General features: G+C 42.8%; 1 protein-coding gene across 1 annotated transcript in view; it reads right to left on the reverse strand.

Annotated features, from left to right (window-relative positions):
- LOC128357224 (serine/threonine-protein kinase WNK2) overlaps positions 1–22,068 on the reverse strand; it is a 45,670-nt gene that overhangs the window by 5,018 nt on the left and 18,584 nt on the right. The window contains exons 3-27 of the mRNA XM_053317509.1: positions 20,656–20,828; positions 20,245–20,465; positions 19,977–20,134; positions 18,102–18,190; positions 17,388–17,607; positions 15,394–15,673; positions 15,186–15,301; positions 13,983–14,888; positions 12,257–13,372; positions 12,097–12,135; positions 11,409–11,603; positions 10,150–10,485; positions 9,899–9,942; positions 8,510–8,669; positions 8,297–8,413; positions 7,882–8,052; positions 7,299–7,347; positions 6,925–7,023; positions 5,756–6,546; positions 5,304–5,361; positions 5,127–5,200; positions 4,279–4,931; positions 3,450–3,679; positions 3,009–3,236; positions 1,290–1,388 (exon numbers count right to left, since the gene is read on the reverse strand). Of these exons, the coding sequence (XP_053173484.1) occupies positions 1,290–1,388; positions 3,009–3,236; positions 3,450–3,679; positions 4,279–4,931; positions 5,127–5,200; positions 5,304–5,361; positions 5,756–6,546; positions 6,925–7,023; positions 7,299–7,347; positions 7,882–8,052; positions 8,297–8,413; positions 8,510–8,669; positions 9,899–9,942; positions 10,150–10,485; positions 11,409–11,603; positions 12,097–12,135; positions 12,257–13,372; positions 13,983–14,888; positions 15,186–15,301; positions 15,394–15,673; positions 17,388–17,607; positions 18,102–18,190; positions 19,977–20,134; positions 20,245–20,465; positions 20,656–20,828 (6,622 nt within the window). The remainder of the gene's footprint in view (positions 1–1,289; positions 1,389–3,008; positions 3,237–3,449; positions 3,680–4,278; positions 4,932–5,126; positions 5,201–5,303; positions 5,362–5,755; positions 6,547–6,924; positions 7,024–7,298; positions 7,348–7,881; positions 8,053–8,296; positions 8,414–8,509; positions 8,670–9,898; positions 9,943–10,149; positions 10,486–11,408; positions 11,604–12,096; positions 12,136–12,256; positions 13,373–13,982; positions 14,889–15,185; positions 15,302–15,393; positions 15,674–17,387; positions 17,608–18,101; positions 18,191–19,976; positions 20,135–20,244; positions 20,466–20,655; positions 20,829–22,068) is intronic.

A 22,068-nucleotide genomic window follows, 5' to 3' on the forward strand; every position in this document is an offset into this window, starting at 1 on the left:
AAACAATTACAAAGCAATGTAGTCCACAAGGTGTAAACACTCTTGGTATCAAGCAGTAAAGCATTTTTTGACCAACTAAAATTTCAGACTATCCATTTAGTTAAGTCACTGATTCATTTCTTATTTCAGCATAACATACAAAAGAATAAATCAAATTGCCAGATGTCATTGCAATAAGTGATCTCAATAACTGGACAAGACACAACAGGTCTGAAGTCACCCTGAAGCAACAAGGATTGATGTAAATTGAAATATACAGCAGTTTTTTAAAAATGGCACCACTCTGTTTGAATTGGCATTAAATGTACAGTCTATTTTTAAATGTGTGTAAATTGCTTTCAGCCAGTGTCTTTCTTGATGCTGCCACTGGGGGGCAACATATTCTAAAACATTTTAAATTCTGCATGTTGTGGCTTTAATCAAACTGACATTACAGCTCTAGGTGATTTACATCAGAGCAGTAGGGTGGATTTGTCATGCTGTCAGTGTCCTTTCAGTGCTGAAAGAATTGCTGTCGAATTAAAAACCAGGTTTCCTGTATATAAGGAGGGTCTTTGGGAATAGTCATGCTGTCACAGATTTACTCACTCCTGCCCCAGCAATATTACAGTGTGAATACTTTTTATTCTAGACTCTTGGACGACAGATGCCTAGGGCAGAGGCAAAAATAAGATTTCTAACAGCCATTTCAAATCCTGTTGTCCCAAGGTTTATATAACAAACTGATACTGAATTTCAAGACCCTAGAGCGCACATATTTTATTAATGAAAGCTATTTTCAGGGAGAAACAAACAAGACTGTGGGAACTAACAGTACCTGTTAAAAACATTTCTGCACCAACTACAATGTCTTACAGATGTAACAGGTTTAGCAAAGTCAGAGGCTAAAACATAAGCTATACAAAAGTATGTCCTGCTTCCCTGATTGCTTGAAAATAAAAAGAAACATTTCCAGGCTGCACAAGCCTTTAAGTCTGTTGACAGGAGCCTACGTTCTGTTGAATTTGTAGATATGAGTTTCGAATACCAACATCATATGTGGATATGATGGATATCCTCTGGTGGTCAGAAAAAAGAAATCATGTAGAACATAAGTTTTGAGGTTTTTGAGGGGGAGGGAGTGTAAGGAACTGATAATGGGTGATGTCAAGTGAGGAGGCCTGAGATAGAAGATCCACTATATAAAACATATAAATAAAATTAAACTTTGTTGATAGAAGAGAGAGGCAGGTTAAATAAAGAGAATATGGAAATGAATGAGGGAAAAATAGAAAAGAACAAATACAAACAGATGGACAGAGACACAGGTCCACTGAGGAATCTAGTGCGTGGTTTGCTACTAGATTTATAGGTGACTCTCTCTGACGTTTGGTGGTAAACCGTCCAGCCTGTAAAAATGAATATAAGAGGGAAGAAGAGAAGAAACAAGAGAGACACTTTGTAAAAGTGCACAGAGACTGGGATGAGAAACCCCCAACATCAAAAGCAAAGGATACCAAGAAGGAGTGATGATAAATGGGAAATTTAATTAGGTTATTATCAGTCTGGTGATGGAATTTCAGCTAATAATTACATAATTATAATAGAGGTAAGGGTATTATGGGTGTGTGCTCATGTTTGGTCCATGACATGTGTTTTTCTATTGATTTATTAATAATTGTGTCTTTTATCAGGACAAAATACAGACTGGCAAAATGAAAACACAATTATGTGCTGTACCATGGTTTAAATAGCTTGGAGTAATCTGTCCCTAGAGGGGATTTTGTTATAGCATTCAAAGAATAAATATACTAGATTTTAAAGATAAAATCTAGCAACACATTTTAGTGTTAAATATCACTTCAGAATAAACCAATACAACAGGGTGAAGACGTTACTCCAATAAATATAGAATGCTAATCAAGAAAATACATTTAAACCACCTAATCTGTAAGAAAGTGGCTTTAAAAAAATGATACCGTGTTTTATATCTAATAAAAAGATTTCAGATAGAAATTCAGTCATCAACAGCACAAAGCTGTTGTGTTCTTGATATCTTAATTTGTACTTGCTGTGTTGTGCACCGTGTAAAACAAATTCCCTTTTCAAACTAGAATAAATGAACAGTCATGCTACAGCTTTAAGCTGATGAATATCATTCAGCAAATAACTAGTTCCCCATGGAAGATTTTAAAAGGGGAACAGTGACATTTTAATATGAAAGTTTTGTTATGAATTATGAGTGAAGAAATGGACCCAAACAACCCACAAAAAACCCAACAATACAGAGCAGTTATAACAGTGTTAGCAAACAGTAGGTGTCATTGTAGTTTTGTGAAAGTCAGGTTAGAGTTGCTAACATTTTATCCTTGTCTGATTTGCAATAACTAAGCCTAGTTAATGATACTGTTCTTATCCTCATTACACTCTCACTGTGGATTACAGTGTGGTTAGTGTGGATTACTTTCCATTTTCATATCAAATATTATTGTTGGATGATTGCACATCAAACAATTATTCCTTGCTTATATTATTTCAACCAATATTTTGATGTGAAGGACATGGAATTGTGTATGGACATAATTAACAAATGAGCTGAAATCATGTGAACTTGTTTTCAAATAGTGTAGCAGTTAAATTACAGAATGTGGTACCAACCTCAACATTCAAACAATTATAGGTTATCAAAATTAGCTCAAAACAAACAGTGCATCCATCTGTACCATTAATGACACAGGTGGCATGTACAAGGGTAGACACCATGCACATATTGATTACCTGGATTTCCGAGAAGTACATTTAAAAATGTTTGCATCTAACTTTAATGTGAGTGAATATATGTGGTATTTTTCTGAAATCCTTCAGGTGAGACTTCTTTGATCCACCTACTTGGAAAAACTTGTGGGACTTGAGGACCACATTAATTGCCTTAACCCTAATGGCTGTTTAGTAAATTGTATGCTTCATCTTTACAAAGCTGGAACATGCAATCTTCCTCACATAGTGTTTATAAAACCTATAATGTGTACCTTGGCCAGGTCCTGCTTGGTTAGTCATTCCGTCACTGTGTAGCCCCCCAGCATAGATGTTGTCTGAGGAGAAAGAGCCCTTCAGGGAACAGGGTTGCTGAGTGTGGACCTGCTCTGGGGCGGTTCTAGACTGACTGCTGGAGCTGGAGCTACCACTCGAGTGGGCAGAGCCATCTGACAGAATCGAACTTTTAGCAGGAGAGCCAGATGAACTAGCAGCACTCTCACCTTGGTGCAAAAAAAAGAAAAAAAAAACAGAAGAGGAAAAAAGATGAGTCAGTCAAAGTGAATCACTGTATGAATCACACATTCCTACAGTTTTCTGAAGCTGACGCCATTCTTGTGTTTTCAACTTTGATAAAATGTACACTTCTAACTGAAAGTGCCTTCTCATACACACAAACCATAATAAACCACTCATCACCCCACCAGCCCACACACCTTTCCTCTCAGCAGCAGTGGTGTTAAGATTGTTTCTGAGCTGCTGCACCATCGGATTGAGCAGTTTTCCAGCCTTTAGCTTGTGTTTGCTGGCCCTGCGCCTGCGGCCACTCGGAGGTGCAGCATGAAGTAGTCCGACATTGGAGGGCAGAGTTTTGCCCAGTTCCTTGTACAAACGCTCAATCTCGTTCCTCTGGTAAGCCTGCAGCTCAGAGATCTCCTTCATGTGTCTAGTGAGAAGTTATAGGGAGAGAAAAGACACAAATAAACTTTTCTGAAAGTCCATGACAGGCAGCTATTATCTATTTTATGTATCTATCTATTTTTTTTCTTCAGTAGTTTGTTCTCCACATTTTCCACTAAAGCCTTTATCATTATGCAAGCAAGGTGTCATTTTCTTGCAGCAATGACACCTTTTAAAAGACCTTCTCTCCTGATTGCATGTGTCTCATTTTCTTTCCAAAGTTTTGTCGACTCAGCTTAGGGCTGCAATGATTTTCTGTCCACATGGAGTTTGTTCCAAATTAATGCTTAAAAGTTCATGTTACAACTGCAACTGCAACTCATAAGATCACAGTTTTTCAATTAAGTGAAATATATAGGTACCTCTTTAATAATCAATAATTTCATGCCTTCCAGACAATTATGACCAATAAACATGATTAGTAGTCAGTTAATTACTGGCATAATTAAAGGTTCATACCATATATCTATATCTAACGTTTCATGAAAACACTGCTGATGGATTTTGCAACACATTTGTGCAACTGTTGGTGAGAGTGGGTGTGGGTGTGTGTGTGTGTGTGTGTGGGGGGGGGGGTTACTTTACTTTTCTCTCAGTTTCTGTAGTTCTTTCCTCATATCTGCATCCTCAAACTCAGAGTCATTGTCACTGCTGATGTAGGATGAGTAAGCATGTCCTGCAGAAGGGGAGGGAGCGTGACCATTCATTGACACGGGCTGTCGGCTCGGTGAATCAGAGCTCTGCTCACTTTTGCTCCGACCAGAGCGCCGCAGGAAGGCCACTGCCCTCTTCATGAGGTCGCTTCCACTGTGCTCAGACAAAGCATGAGGCGGAGGAACTGGGTGGGCCGGCGCAAGGGCTACACTGCTGCTGTCCTCATCTGCTGAGTCAGAGTAGAGGTGAGAGGAGTATTGGTAATGAATTGGCGAATCAATGGTCTGGGCCCGTGGGATACGGCATGGGGTGACATCAGGGCTGGAAGTTGGGGTAGCCTGGTAGAAGTTAGGTGGGGCAGAGTAGCGATTACTGATGTGAGGTTTGGATGTTCCTACTTTTTCATCTTCAGCTGTCAAAGAGGACCTGCCAGCAGCCACACAGCCCTTTTCTTTCCTGTCTGGGCCCTGAGTCTGGCTGTGAGACCCTCCAGAACCACTAGAGGGTGCTGGGGAAGTGCAGCTGCTGCGACTCATCTTGCTTTTCTCTAAACGACAAATGACATCCGGTGGAGTGGGGACAATCTGGTAGGAAGAGAAGCCCATGTTCATAACAAAATTATAGTCCCCAAACATCATCAACTAATGAAATGTTAAAGCAACAAACTGGACACAGGACAAACTGGCATAACCCATGACCTATAACATAATTTAATTTGCTCAAATGACATTTATATTGAGCAGATCTGGTCACTAAGCCCTTTGAAAGTGGATTCTTACTTGAAAACGGCTTTTGGAGCTATATGAACTGGAGTTAGCCGTCAGATCTTTTCTGTTCAAAATCTTGTTGGTGGCTAAAGGAGCAGAAAGAATGATTTACAAAACAAATCATTCTCAAACTATAATATGGTCATACTGTGACATGAGCATGGACCTTACATCAAAAATATTACCTACCAGCCACTGCAGAGTCACTTAGTGCACCCACACTATCTGTGCGCTCTGGAATCTGCGGCTAACAGAGAAAGAGAAGGGTGTGTATGTGGGAGGTTGCAAACATTTGAATAGTGACAATTTGTGTTAGCAGTGTGCTTTGCTAACCATTATCCTCTACTGACCTCAGTTTGGTCTGAATGAGTCAGACCCTAATTCGTGCTTGGTAGCAGGCATACACACACACACATAAAATGAAGCTGCCAGAGGAAGAGATTGTAATGAATTATGGCGCTGACAGCAGTAACGTTGTTATCCTCCCCTCTTTCTAAGTACAGTATTAGTCTTGCTCTTTACAGCCAATTGTCAAATCAATAGCAAAGTGTGGACAACGATTCAGTGAAGCTGCTATTACCTTTGCTCCTAACCAATGTTTAAATGCACACATTCACACACAGACATACACTGTTTTTTACCAGTGGCTCTCCCTTCTTTTTCGCAAGTGCTCCCTCAGTGCTCTGGCCGTCTGAGACTGGTGGTGAGGTGACCCCATCTGTGCTGGAGGCATGGGGGTCAGACGCAGAGCCAGAGGGCTGAGAGGGAGCATGCTCCTGGTACAAAAGATTTCTCAGCTTCTCATCCAAAGTCTTAATGGTGCGGTCAACAAACTCCACCCTGCGTGGTCCCTCACTGTCCGACTCCCCTGTCCCTCCACTTGCTGGCTGCTGGTGACTTGATGACTGGGAGTTCTGGGAGTTCTGATGTGCTGGACTCTGGGGCTGGGAGGTGACTGTACCAGGCTGCATGGACGTGGCATAGGGCTGCTGCAGGACCACAGACTGATGGGAGGCCAGTTGAAGGGGTAGTTCTCCAGTAGGACTGGCCTTCTGATTGGGCTGATTAGTTTGTGAAGAGGCCAAACCACCAGCTGCTCCCTTATCAATGGCATTCACATCCAGAGAGACAGGTGGCACAATAGCACAGCATGGCATGTCCTTTACCATAGAGACAGCAGAGATGCAAGGCTCTTCCATAGGAGGGGAATTGTGATGGCTTACACCAGCAGCAGCAAGAGCATTTTTTCTTACACAGGGCTCTGGCTGTTGGACGTGGGCTTTGCCAATGTTTTGGTCTTGCACTGAGGTCTGAGCTGCAGGGGGCAGAGAGGAGGAGGACGGGGTTTGGGAAGATAAAGAGGCGACCTGGGTAGACACTGCAGTGGTGTTACTGTTGTGCCTGACTGATGATGATGCAGACTGTTCAGATTCTGGAGAAATAAAAAAAGATCAGGGTAAATTAGGAAGCAAACAGATTGGGAGTAGCTAACGCCACTAAGAAGAAGGGCTACGTCCTGTAGGTGCCAGAGTATTACATCACTGCCCGTCTTCCCCCATCAGGGTCTGTCAGTTGGAGTATAAATCCTGCCCTTCATTTCTGCCTAGAACCACTGCAGAGGCACTCTTATATAACTGACCGCAACGGATAACTGCACAGATGCACACTCTAATGCATGTGCAGCGCCTTCGCTGTCAACAGCAGCAAGTAAAACACTAGGCACTTTGTGTTTTAGATTTAGACAGTCTTTAGATCTGAGGACATCAGGGAAGCATTAATGACACTATGTATTTATGAATGTACAGCATACCCTGGGCTGCAGAAGTGTGAGGTGTAGTCTTCTCTTTGTCTTGCAGGGGCGTCTCAGCCACAGGGCAGATGATAAACCAGCGCTTGCCAGTGTGGAGGACTGTCAAGGACAGATAAACATAAAAACATAAAAAATAATTCCACATCTACTTTAAAGTCAATTTAGCAGAAGAGATAAAGGGGATTGACTGTACATTTTAAAAGGCAAATAAGAAATAAACAGACTGAATTAATTTGAATTTGTGAAATCATCCTCATCCTGATATGAATGCAAATGTACAGGGAAGCAATTGTGTCTGAGTTTTACCTGAAGTGAAGACTAAAGTGGATTTTGTTTGAATTAACAATCAAGTTCCAGTTGGTAAAAAGTCTTACCATTTTGCTGGTACACCAGTGGAGTACTGGGTGCAGAAGCCTTCAATCCCTTAAAAAAAAGGGGGGAAAAGGAAGGGTTACTACACAGTTGATCCATGTGCATCACTTTAATAGACATTTAAAAAGGTTTCCACAAACAGCCAAAGATCTGAACCTCAGAAATTAATTCAGTTAGATCAAAGTGTCACATCAGCAAGAACGGTATATTTGGCAGCTCTTGTTGGCAGCATTGCAGGCAAAGTCATCTTGAGAGTGCGTTCAACTTATTTTAAATCATATAGCTCCAAATCATAACATAAATGATCTCAGGCCACTTTTCATATAGTGTAAGTGTAGGCAGTACCCTTTACAGTATTTTTATAAAAGACCCTTCACTTCCCCATCAGCAAGCACTTGGCAACAGTAGCAAGGAAAAACTCCCCGTGAACAGGAAGAAACCTTGAGCAGGTCCAGGCTCTGGCTCTCCCACCATCTGCCTCGACAATCAGGATGATGTATCCAAGGCAGAGACACTCGTTCTTTTTCTTGGGGGGGGGGGGTCTGCACCATTGCAACTATTGACTATCAACAGGTCGTTTCTCACCTCCATTCCCAGAGTGCCAGCTCCTTCAGTCTGCTTGGGACTGCCTCCTTGGTCAGAGTTCCTCTCACCCTCAGTGTCCTCACTCAGCATGTCCATAGCCTTGTCCACAATGTCCTTCAGCTGCTCAATGAATACTTCTTTCTCTACAAGCAGAATGAAATCATTCTCCACCTGAGGGTAAGGATGGTGAAAAAGGCAACAAAACGTTAAAGCTTTTTCTTACCTACCAACACTTCAAATAAAACTGTATTCATGGGCTGTGCCAGACAAAGATTTTTTGCTGCATTGCAGCTGAGAACAGCAACACAGGGAGTCTCAGAGTTCTGAGCCATAACAAAGCATCTGGCAAACCACAGCTTGCAGCACCACCATGAAAGTCTTAAATAAATTGAATGTGAAGTATTTTCCTCCTTACCATGTATGTAGCAATCTCTTCTGGTGCATCTCCATCCAGGTCAAACTTGAAAGTCACCATCTTATGGTTATGAGTTTCCAACTGACACTCTACCATCTTATCCCCTGTGTTACACACCTGCAGCAAGAAGGGATAGAATAAAGATCTACTATGACATTATTGTTTAACATGGACTGCAAGAAATGTGATTCTTGTTGGAAAATGGCTACCCACGTTGAGCATATTGAGCTTTGGTCTGCTAATCTTCTCTTGCCGAGAGCGAGTGCGTGTTGACCTGCGGTGGTGTTTGCGGACTTTCCCCTCGCCTTTACTTCCATGTGTCCCCTCATAACCATCACTCATCTCCTTCCCTGATGTGGCATCAGAGTTGACACTGCTGTTGGGGAGAAAATTATTACATAAGTCAGTGCCAGTATTGCTTTATTCATGAATACCTTAATACCTAATAAACAGCTTTACATTTAGTTGGGTTATTGTGTGTTTTATGAGGAAACCTATGATTAAAAGTGTGCCTGCAGTTTTAAGTAGTACCTACCAGAAACTTAAAACAAACATGTTCAAAACTGTCTATTCTGTGTACCCAAATAATAAGTGAGAGATAATAAATAGGTGTGTGATAAATAAACAGGAATTAAGCTTATTCAAGTTGAAATGGTGGCTCTTGTGTCACACGGTAATCTAGGTACAATAGACAGATTTTGTACTGGAAATGGAAAGAGGTTAAGGGTTTTTAACTCCCTCGGTGTGGAGCTTAGTGAAAAGGTTTTGTTAAGTTTATCGCTGCTCTGGAATGCCTGCAGGATTTGGTAAAAGTCAGATTTATCAGCCATGGGTGACACTAAACTCCCCAACAGCTTAAAGAGGATATAGATATGTGGAAGATTAGCTATCTGCTATCTATTATGAAGGAACAACTGAAAATTCTGAAATTAAAAAGGAAGCATGAGGTGGGGGAACAGGGTGCCTGTGCTCAAAATGATAGAACTAATCAAAAGATCATCAGAGTCCTCCGGTTTTACAGACGTGTTTCTGTCTAGTTGAAAAACTGCCCTTTGGTCAACACTCTGCCGGAAAGTTAGCAAATATAGCTGTCGAATCCACAAATAACTCCTATACTTTAGGAGAATCAGCTAGCTAGTTATGAGTTGTTTCATCATTTGTGAGATTGGTGGAAAGCCTTCGATGTTTTGTAAAGGTAAACAACATTTCTGCTTCATGGAGTTTAAAAATCAACAACATGACAGATACACAGACAGTCTTTCATGGTGTTAAAAGCTTTTTGTTGAAAGAAGAACCATCAGATTGCACGGTTCTGCTACGCAACTTTCAACGTGGCATTTTTCAGAGTTTTGGTGTAGCTACTTTACTGTAACACTGTAATCCACAGAGTTTCTAATCATTTAGGTCTGAAGTAAGAGTAAACAGAGAAAGTTTAGTTTTAATACATTCATGTCAGTGCAGGATGCTCTTGGGATTAATTTCAATTTGACAACCCCTGAGTGCTATTTCAGATTACCCTCATACAATGTGTATTTCTTAGAATCACAATCTCCGACTTGTCACCTGCAATGATGGGTGAGGGGAAATACTTTAAGGCAGTACCTGTCATAGCTCTGCCCTCCACTTTGTTTCTCTGATACTAGATCCTACAGAGAAAACAGAATCCACAAGCATACAATTAATGATGGAGCATGTAGTTATTTCATTTTAGGTTACGTTCCTGGCAGTGACTTAAGATGAGGTTCTGTATAATACTTTATGTGACTGCAATATAAATTTACATAATAAGGTGGGCAGAGGAAGAAATACTCAGTGGGGACTAAAAAGTGTGAAAATGAGTCACGAGTCCATACCTCCATGTTGGTCTCTGTTGGACCCTGACCTGCAGCTCCTGCAAGAGCACTGAGCTGTTTCTGCTGAGTCAGACTGGAGCTGGCAGACCCAGACAATCCTCTCTGAGAGTCAGAGGGTTGCAGCACAGGAATCTGGCTCTGAACCTGACTTTGGGCCTGCGGGGGCAGCTGGCATGGGTTCTTGTGATCCAGCTGGGCAACAGCAGCTGTGCCCAGGTCTGAAGCATTCTGCACAGGCGCGGAGAAGACTGCAGGTTGGGTGAGCTGAGCAGGCTGGACTGGTTGAACAGCAGGGACAAGCTCAGGATGGCTGACCTGGGCCTGCTGAGGAACCTGCTATAAAAGACAAATTACACATTATTATTTAATTTTTTCACATAAACATTTAATCCTGGATGATTCTGAATCCTTAAGATATTCCAACACGTTTTAATCAATTTCTTTATAAGAATACCTCTAAAATAGAACATATAAACAGTCAGTATCCTTTAGCCACAGAATAGCACAGTTGCTCCAAAACAGTTTTTTGTGACACAAAGATACATAAAAACAACTTGAAAGAGATTATCTTAATCAAAGGTTCACATAAAGCCACCCTTAACACACACAAACACTTAATTTCCAGCTCACACCTTCTTGGTAAACATCTGCACTCCATTACAGCCAATATAATTACCTGTGTCAGAGGCTGAGTGCTGCCATTTGTGGGAGGGTGTGTGTTCTGGGATGAGGCAGTATGTGCATGTATGGGGTGTGTGGTTAGAGCTGATAAAAATGCAGGTTGTGAGAGAGAAGCTTCAGATTTAACACTCTGGGGCTGATGTTGTGGGGATGTGGGTCCCATTTTAACAAGCGCAGGTGAGGGGGGAGGTTTAAGGGACACTGGGATGGGTGAAACTAATGCATTTTCAATGTGCAGAGGGGAAACAGGAGAGATAGAGGGGGTTACTGGAACAGTCTGCCCAGGAGAAAGGAAGATGTGATTAAGAGAAGAGGAGGTTGAAGGGTGAGGGGCAGTGTAGGAGTGAGGGTAGGAGGGTTCACAGTCAGTCACAGCTGTCATCACCTGGACTGTGGGATACTGTGAAGGAAACTGAAGGGAAAAGGAAAGAGGGAAGAAAAGAGGAAGAGGAAAATCAAATAATCTAAGGGTCAAACACCGGAGTCTACATTGTTATCGTTCTATTAATGTAATTTAATCTAGGGCAAAATCAGTAAGAAAGATATGTCTTTTTGAAAGCAGTGGCAGCAGACAATACCTGGGATGGGTGCGTTGGTGGTAGCGAAGTTGAAATCTGCAGAGGTTGCAGCTGCTGGTGGACAGCAGCCTGAGCCATTGACTGTTGAAGAGGTAGTGCCTGGGCTGGGACACTTGAAGCTGACTGGGTGAGATTTTGCACATTGCTCTGTCCATCTTGTCCAAGTTGTGAAAGGCCTTGACCAGAGGGAATATTCTAAAGGACAACAGACCAAGAGGAGAAAAAAAGGGGAGGAAGTTCAATAATGGCAGGGATTCTAGCTTCTTCTCTCAGTTTTGGAAGTCTGCATTTCCTGCTATTGACCCAGATCAGAATAGCTCATATTTTCCATCCTGCCCCTAAGCCTGGAATCAGTCTGAATGTGCTGCACATACAGGAGGACTGCGTACAACAGGACAGAAACAGTGCAAGCCTGGAAAGGCCGGCGGATGCAGTGGCTAAAACCACTGTTCTTGTTTTCATTACTGTTTCTAGTCTGAGGAAACTCCTGTTTGTTAGACTATTCTTTTCTCATTTATCTTCTGTCCACCAACACAGCTGCACCAAATCAAAACCACACACCATTGTCAGAGCAGTACCGAAACTATTGCATTGCCATAAATAACAATGTTGACTTGTTTAAGTGCATCCATCTCCTCCCACATCAAGTCCCACAGTGACAAAGTGTATTGAGACAAAGGTGTTATACCTGATTCAGGAAAGCAGCGACGCAAAGGTAGGGTTGAAACTGATGAAAAATGAAAACAGGACGAGTTCAGAGGAGGGGAAACAAACATAAAATTCAAAACTAGGGCACTATGACACCTTGTTACCACCTACTGTACTAGAAATCAACATTGTACACTTACCTGTTGGGTCATATGAGCAGCCTGGCTATGCTGGGAAGCAGCTGGAGCAGTGGTAGACTGTGCGGGCAGGTACTGGCTTTGAGCTGGAGCAGTCTGTTGCTGTAGGACATTGAGGGCAGAATGTGCATAGCTCTGAGAGCTAGCATCGGGGTAATTCTGATGTGTGGCGGCAACTTGTGCAACTAGGGTTGGTGTGTGATGAGACTGAGAGGCAGGAGCCTGTAGAACTGCCAACTGAGATACATCTTGGCTCTGTTGGGAATCTGCTGTCTGCATGACTTTCTGACTGTGATGCTGTAGAGTTGGGGTGTGTACTTGTTGCTGACCAGGGGACTGATGGGTAGGCTGTGTCATCTGTTGGTGTATGACATGCACAGTTTCTTGGATATGTTGGAGTTGAGGCTGAATGTAAGCCTGCCCGGCATTTTGTGTATGGTGTATACTGGATTGTGTATTTTGCATTAAGGGCTGTTGGTGCTCTTGCTGAACGTGTATCTGTTGGCTGTAAAGTGCTGGTGGAGAGGAGCTCAGACCAGGTTGCTGACTTTGCAGTTTAACTGCAGCTTGGACCTGCTGCAGTGCACTGGGAGCTTGTGCAGGGTGACACTGGGCCATAGATGCCATAGTTGAGGCTACAGATGCAAGAGGGTAGCTTTGTGCTGGCTGCTGTGTTGGCAGGCTGGTTGCCGCCGCAGCAGTCTGTTGCTGGACTGTAGTAGGATATCCTGATGCAGATTGTGACTGTTGAGTTGGGGCCACACAGTTCTGACAAGTTTGTTGGATTTGTAAGGGAAATATCGAAGAGCTTGCCTGCTGTTGTTGATGACCTAGCGCTTGGTAGCTCTGTGCAACATGTTGTGGCACAGCTGATGCTGAGATATTTGCTGTGGCTTGGGTCTGTTGCACATTTGAAGGTGTGTAGTTGGCAGCACTGACTGCATGCTGGATGTTGACTGAACACAGACTAGCTGGTGCTGCAGCACTGGGCTGGCCAGGATACGGAGCAGCAGGGTAGCTGTGTCCAGGCTGGAGGTACTGCAGAGGTGTGTGCACTGCTGTGCTGGATGAAGGCAGGCCCTGGACAGATGGTTGATTCTGGTGACCTGCAGAACTGGCCTAATGACAGAAAGAAGAGAAATTCAAGTTAGACCCTCTTGGCAATGAATTGTATTGGTCAAGGATAAAATCCCAAATAAATGGGTCAATCATAGGTCATACCGGATGCAAGTACAGTGAGAGGATGAGGGATAAAAATAACTTCATGAACCATTTGTTTCAACAATGAGCAGGCAGTGACAGGTGTGAGATCAAATGAGGACACAAGGGAAAGACCAAAGAGGAGGGGGATCAGACAGCCGCCCCTCCTCCTTCAATCAGAAGCCATATATCCAAGAGCTAAGGAGTAAGACAGCTGTAGCATTGGGCCAGTAAAGCAGAAAAGAAAAATGTTAAAATCTGAGCTCTAGAAGGGTTTGGTAAAGGTTAATCAGCAGGGAAACGTGGTCTGTTAAAGATTGCACCATTGTTCTCCGACAGAAGCAAGCTTATGATTTTTTAGAAGACGGTCAGCTGGAGGCCTACGCAGGCAGCAAAACTCAGACAGTAGACAGGGAATCAGATCATCTCCATGCAGAATAATGCTGTCCCTCCTACCGCCTGGGAAAAATCAGTAAAGCAGGTGTTGGCCCCATATGGGAAAGTGATTTGTCTTGCTATTGTGACCTACCACTCCTACAGCACCGGTAACTTGCTGCTCTCTGGCACAGAATCTATCCTTGTAGTCCTGGAGGTGTTCTTGGTCCCCACCTGAACTGCCAGTCTGGAGATGACTCTTCAGGTTTCTGTCTCCAATACTGCGGGCAGATTTGTGGGCAGCTGACGTGTGCAGTAGGGAGGCTTGGGAGGGTGTGGTGTGACAAGGGGCTGCTTTGCGGCAGATTATATTCAACAGGGACTTCTGCAGCACTGAGAAATCTGAACAATCACTCAGACCCTTTGGCCGTCCATTACCAGAGGTGGTCATTGTTCCACTGGGGGACAGCTGGTGTCTAAAGTCACATGGACAGTGGTGTGTTGGCACAACAGAAGGATGGCGGTGGCTCCCCTCTCGTGACTTCAGAAGAAGTAAAGAGAGGCAGGCCTGGCACACATGGTTTCTATACATATGGTTATGATGAGAGGTTAAACTTAGGAGACCACTGAGGTCAGAGTGTCTGCGTCCACTTGGCACAGGCAGTGACAAGTTCTCACTGATAACCTTTGATGAAGACTTGATACTGGTGTCACTAAAGCGGCGGGACTCAGGAGGTGAAAAGACAGGGGACACCTGCAGTACTGGCAGAGCACTCTGGGAGGGGAACCCATCCTCAGCCTCGGAGTGAAGCTCAGTGGGGCTGAGCACTGATTGGTGTTCTGGTACTGTAGGGGTGGGACTGATTGATCTCTGAGATTGAATGAGAGCATGGAGTTGAGCGATGTGGTTTGACCTTTGAGTGTCAATAACAGGAGCACTTCCTCTCCGGGCTGCAGCTCCCAAACGAGTCCTGTGCTCTGGGCTCAGTGCTGCCCCCCATACTTCACCCTTTTCACAGGAGTGTGGTCGATCTGTCAGAACAGGGCTACTTCTCTGGCACTAATCAAAGAGCAACCCAAAAGCAAAACACAAGTTACTCAAAATGAACAGATTATAACCCCAAAAGCCCAAAACATGAGATACATGATGAGATGAGGATGAACAGGTTTTCATGAGAGCTTTGTAATGTGCATGTCTGTGATAATTCTTTTGATTTGCACACGTTCAAAATATGTCTTGACCTTGTAGATGAGTAGTGTTCAGTTCCTAGGTCATGTGGCGATGATTGCTTTCTGCCTATTTTAATAAATCTGAATGTATATGCTCCACTTGGGTGTGTACGCTCCTGATACAGACCTGCTGCGTTGCCATAGTGATAGGCTCCAGCAGGGACTGGTAGAGGACACTCTGCTGGCTGCTGTGGGAGTCTGAGTACACAGTGGAGCCCATGCCACTGTCAAGTGTGCTGTCTGCTGCGGAGACACACAAATCATCCACTCATAAAAAAGTTTAAAAAAAGATGAAGCACATGTGTTTCTGACTGGTGGAGGACAGAATCTCTTACATGTCACTGAGGTGGCACTGGCTGGTAGGTTACGTAGCCGGTTGTGCTGGTCTGCCTCTGGTTCTTCTGGCTCCAGCAGAGGGGCCTGTCCTATATGTGCTGCCCCAACAGAGATGCCCTGAGATGGTGTCATCTGGACCCTGCTCCCCCCTTCACCTTGATCCACTGGAACTGCAGCAGACACTGTTCTCTCTCTTCTCCATTTGATCAGTGCCACACGGTCCCTGATCGACTTTCCCACAGTCTTAGCATCACTCTCATGGAAGAAGCCAGACTCCACCTGACAAATAAAAAAGGGAAGAGCATGACTTCAAGGATATTTTTAGCAATGAACATGTGAGAGAAGAGAGGGTGCATTAAAAGGAGAGTCTGCGAGGGAGAGAGAAAGAAAGCAAGGAAAGGAAGGAACAGAAAATCTATTTTAAGGGGATCAGAGCAGTGGGGGATTATTTCCTTTGGCAACTTGGTTCATTGTTCACAGCAAAACTGTATAACTATATTACATATGTAAATAACAAATATGAAGAGACTATGCACAGAGCACATTGTCATACATGCAAAAACAAAACCCCAAAAAACAAAAACAACTTTGTCTCAAAAACCTGAGTGAAGCCATGTATTGACCTGATTACTGAGCTTTACCTCTGTTAGAACTTAGGAGGGCCAATCTAGCATGAGAGAAAAATCAACAATTTCTCATGTTGGCTCTCAGCAGAGAAACTAGTCACTATGGCAGATGACTAGTTACTAGACATGGTAGCACACTGGCCATAAAATCAAACTGTTACAGAGAGGCCTTCATTTGTTTCACAGTCTGGTCAGGGCCCAAACGGCATTAACAAAAGGCCAGGAAAGAACAGATGAGAAAGAGGAGAAGAGATGTGCAAGAGTAAGAGAGAAACAACGAAATGAAAGACATGAGTTAAAACAAGAGACAGAAAAAGAAGGCCAGGAAAGCAGATTATTTCACAGTTAGTGCATCAGTTGACTAAGTGTTAACTAAATACTTCTCTTAATAATTTACTTAGTAAAGTGACGTAACGTTCTTAGATCACACACACATTACTGTCCAAACTTCTTTCACTACTCCACTTAAACTCATTCTATAAATATATAGTGTAGACTTTTTTTGTGCAATATCTGATAACACATTGCAGATGCTCCTCTGTCCTAACACAATAGATTGGCTTTAGATAAAGCTGTATCAAAGCAACTTTCATGGATTTGTTTTTATGGACTTGTGTTTTTAGGGCAGGCATTTTGAATAGCTCTGCCAAAATGGACAACTCTGATTCAAATCTCCCTGTATCTCCAGTACACCTGATGAAGTTTATTATTTTTCCCCCAAGAAAAACCTGTTTAAGTCTCTTAAAGAAAACCCTGACTGTGACTATGTTTGCATTCTTCAACTCAAGTCTAGCTTGTCTTAATCCCACGCCAAAACTAAGGAAATTCTCACAGTGCTGCAGAATGTTAGATGAATAATATTAAAACTTGTTGGTATTGCCATGACTCCAACAGTTAAAGAAATCTTCCATTTTACTGGGCCAGGCTTTTATTGCAAGGCCTGTGGGTAGCTTATCTGATGATGTTCACTGGAGAAAACCATGTAAACAAAAGGGAAAAAATAAAACCGCAATCACTGTATTCCTGGAAGAGCAGAGCGAGTTATCACCAGCAATCTGTATTGGAGTGCATTCCCTGATGGGGAGATAGCCGCTAGAACACACCAAGCCAAAGACACATGCAAAGCATGACAAACAGTATACTTGCATGAGTTGAAACTAACCTTCAACTGGAATGAAAATAATGCAAAAATGTTTTCCAAAGGTCTAACCATGTCTAGCTGACATTCAGGTAGTGGTAGTGGTAACACAATATAAACAAATAAAGCAGCGAATAAGACAACTTACGGCATTTTATATCCAGATTTAGCTGGGATATATTTAGATATGAACAAGTTATTCAAACTACATCTTCAATTATTCACTCACCATCTCTTGCGCAACAACCTCAGGAACCTCCTTTTCCAGGTCAAACGTGAACTCGATGGCCCCTGTCTCCTTATACTTCCCTTTTAACTTCTTGTGGTCCTCCACCCACAATTTCAGGGCTATTGAGGCCTTTTTCCCATCATCCTCCTCAGCGAGCTCGACCCTCACACCTGTGTCCTCAGCAAAGAAAGCGTGGTTCAACAGATCCTTGATGGTATACCTGAGAGGAGGAACACTGAAGCTCAGACTCAGACACATTATGTGTACTACACACACTGCTGCCATTTAACTATAATGTACAGTGCTTGCAGATAGCCTTAGGAATGATTTAGTCAGCTGTGGTACATGAATTCTGTTGTGCTGACAGTGAATGGACATTTTGGTCTAGTGTAAACACAGTAATCATACATGGACACAGATTACATGTGCTGCTGTGAGAACTCACTCACTGAACACAATCATGCTTCTATAAAACAAAGCCACTGGAAGCTAATTAAGGGTTATTTTCCCCCTGTACACAAACTCATTATGAAACAGATTTGAAAGACACCCTGCAGATATGGAGAGAGACTGCAGTGCTGGTGAGAGCCCAACTGTCAGCACCACAGCAATGAAGTGGGGGGGGGGGGGGGGGGCAAGACTAGGCATGAAAGATGAGAGGGCACCTTGCAGGCCGTGTTGGCTGGACACTGGACAATGATGGCAGTCACTCACCGCTCCTCTTTCTTTTGGCAGATACACTCCCCAATAATCTCTTTGATTTCAGGATCCATGACCTTGTTGTAGCTGGCTGGCTTCACTCCCTGAGGAAAAGGAAATATAAACAAAATGCTGAGGACACGCCATGAGAGGATGCTGTGTTGGGGAACATAATGACAAAAGAAAAACAAAAGGAAAGAGGGTGCAGAGATGTTTTTGAAACATTGGTTTAAGTAATACTCCACCCCAGATCTTATTTTTCGATTATCACACACTCACACCCAGTAGGCTTTGTCGACTACAAGAGAGCATGGCATCTCCGGTCAGTTTGAATCCACGTCAAACGCAATGAATTCCAATAGTGATAGTGATGAAAAAGTATGGAAGCATCAATAAAAACCTCTCAGACCACTGCTGCAACTGCCTTCCAACTGTGTGCTCAGTATGTAACAAATGCATTGTTGCACCAAAATATAACATTGCACAGCTGCAATCTCAATTGCCAGATACAGTATGACCTTAGTGAGCTTGTTGGTAGGTGGGTGTGCTGATTTGCCAACATTACAGACCCCATCCCCTGCTCTTGCATTGCTCCTGAAGTAGCTTGTTAATAAACTACAATTAGAAAACAGCGGGTGTAGTACATTTATTTTATTTGGTTGCACTATTAATTCTTACTTAAGTTCAGTCTGACCTTCTTTACCAAGTCTATTTTTAAGGTAGATTTCTAGTTCTTCTCTACATGGTGCAGCATTATCTGTGGTGTTGACAAAACGTGAGATCATTACATTTCTTAAAGGAACCACTCTCCATCTAACAGATAAAATACATGCTTCATCTGGACTAAAAATCCTACCAATTATGCAGTTGCATGCTGAATATACTCAGGGAGTAGTATAGAGCTATCAGGGTTTTTCTTTGATCAATCTCCTATTAATATCCTGCAGTAGTCCCTGCAGGGCACTCTGATATGCATATGGAAACAATGCAGAAAAAGTATCTAGAGACAGCTGCACTGATCTGCCTGACCATTAATATGGGTATGGGATTCTCTTCTTTAACAGCAGGTTAAAGAGTCATCCCTCAGATTCCAACCCTGCCAAGCCTCAAGAGTGGGAAATCAATACCCTTCATCAAATCAGGAAGTCTGTCATGACTTCAAATACCTCAGAATCTAAAAACAGTTTGCAGTAAGCTTTGTTATCAGAGAGACGCTCTTTGAAATAGAATGGAATACAGCCTTTGGGCTTTATCTAAAAAACAAAGGAGATTTGGACCCCCTCTGTGACTCCATATGGCTCATTGGATTCTTCACCCAAGAAATTCAAGGCTGAGGACCCATCAGGCTGGAAACAAGAGAGCAGAGCTTAGGCTCTAAAAAAACGCAAATTAAAAAAAAAAAAAAACTCCACAGACCCATATGGGGTGAAGCAACAAAAAACATTCTTGACCTGACTATGCCCCATTTTACAAGTCCAATAAGCATGACCCGAATAATTACAAAATGCTTGCTAGAAGCTTGGCGTGCAAAGAAGGTTTTTTTGTTGTTGCTGAGAATCACCATACTGCTTAGAGAATGACGAGAATACCTGCAGCAGTTTTTTTATTTATACATAAATACCTCATTTTATTCATTTGTTTAAATAATGAATAAATGTGACAGCTTTTTAGAGAAGGTGCATCTTCCATTAGAAATCACAGTACTGTAAGTCTGTTTTGGAAACTGATGGTTACATCACTGATGATTCAACATATTAAAAATAAAGATGATCTAATCTGTTGTCATTATAGGTTACTGAACTCGACTTGAACTTTGCAGTAAGTCCCATACTTTCCCTAAATATCCCATTTCCAAAACAAACTGTACAATTGTACAGAAGCTGGACTCACACTAGTGACTTTGCGGTAAATCTGAGCAGCGTTCTGACACTCGGAGTAGGGATATTCTGAGGTGGCCATCTCAAGCATACACATGCCAAATGCGTAGACATCCACTGCTTCGTCATAGTGCTCCTCATACATCTCTGGAGCCATGAACTCTGGAGTACCTGAAAAGAGAGAGAGAGACAGAGAGACAGAGAGCACCCAATGAATAAATAATTTATTTCTTTACTATAGGAACCATAAATCTGCCATGCTACATTTTTAAGTCTCCTACCTATGACGCTCTTAGCAAAGGAAGCCGCCTTGAGTGTGGCCAGTCCTAGATCCCCTATCTTAACCGACCCCGTAGGTCCAGTGATAAAGATGTTATCACATTTGAGGTCCCTATGGATTATGGGAGGGGTCCTGGTGTGGAGAAAGTGAAGGCCTTTCAGGATCTGTCTGCACCAGCTTCTTAGAACCTTGGGCTTCATTACCTTGAAGCGCTTCAGGTAGCTGTGAAAAGGAAAGAGAAACACATTAAATGACAGACATAAAAAGGCTGACATTTCCTTGACACATTACAGACAGAAGTTAAATGGTAAATTCACTTTTCTGTGGTAGAAATAGTTGCCTGACTAGGTTTTCTTTCCACTAATTTGTTGGGCGAGTTGCCCTTACAATATCTGCCATTCACAATACTCACGTTTTTAGCGTTCCTGACGTCATGAGCTCTGTTACTAAAACAATGCACTTCTTCCCTTTAACGGGTGACTCCCAAAAGTCATAGAAACGGACAATGTTGGGATGTTGAAGACCCTTCAACATCTCTGCCTCCTCCTTAAAGCGCTGGCGTTCCACTTTTGACAGCTTGCGATCCTAGAGGATAAAGCACAGATGCAGCAGAGAAAGAAATAGTAAATACACTGCCCTAATTATAGATACTATCACATATTTGTTTCATAAGAACTACCAGATGGAATAGGCCTTCTCCTTCAAGGCACATTTCAAATTCAAACATCCAGTATGGTTTAGAAAGTTGGAAAGAAAGACTAAGTGAGAAAGAGGTTAGTCTCTGAGCTATATACCAGTCTTTAATTGGACCATATGTACCATATATCAAAGCTGACAGTCTGCATGTTGTGTGTGGGTAGACTACAGATCAGTAGCTTTCTCAAATAGCAGAAAGATTCATCATGCATGGGTGTGATATTTGAAGTATTTTTAAAGTGTCAGTGACCTCTTACGTGTTGGTTTTATTATATCCAGAAACACTGAGTCAATGTAAAGAGACGTAAAAGGGTGACAAACCACAGTGACTCCAGGCACAGAATGAACCCAGACATCAGTATGGTCACACCCACCACACACTGCAGCTAAAGGCTACATATGTCATCTCTTCCATCTTTCTCCATTTCCTTCACTTCCTTGCTCTTTCTCTCTCTCTCTTTCTCTCTCTCTCTCTCATCCTCTACCTTTTTCTCCCTCCCCCCATATCTGCAATCCGTCTCCCTCTCTGCACCCTTTACACCAACCACTCCCTTCTCCATCACCAAACATCCCCCGCATCTCCGGTAACTGCTCCCTTTCGATCCCATCCTTCTCCAATTTACTGTAGGGCTGACCCCACTGTGAGGAGAAATCGCTTTAGGTGGAGTCACGGGTAACTTTACTGCGATTCCCCCTTTTTTCCCTTCTCCTGACTACAAGAGCAAAGGACTTACGTAACAAACACACATGTGAACTCAGCACTGAGCATGGACTAGAAGCGCAACCCCACCCCTCACAGCGACGGACGACACTGATGGTGGAATGTGATGAACACAACCTAGCGAGATCTAATCTATTTAATTATTCAACCACAGTGAACTTCCTGTGAGATGAAACGGCAAATACATATTCAGACTAAATAGCCTTAAAAATGAAATTGGATGGAGGTTAGGAGTTAAGAGTGGACTGATAAGATGATAAAGCATGGGGTGTGTTAGTGTGTGTGTGTGTGTGTGTGAATGTGGCATATCAGGTTTTGTGTGCAAGTGTGTGGGGGGTGGGGATTTTCACTGCACTCTTCCGAAGCCTATGAATAATTCAGTTCTGCAGAGAACCCTTTCTACTGAGG

This window comes from Scomber japonicus, chromosome 4 (genome assembly GCF_027409825.1).
Source record: "Scomber japonicus isolate fScoJap1 chromosome 4, fScoJap1.pri, whole genome shotgun sequence".
Lineage (NCBI taxonomy): Eukaryota > Metazoa > Chordata > Actinopteri > Scombriformes > Scombridae > Scomber > Scomber japonicus.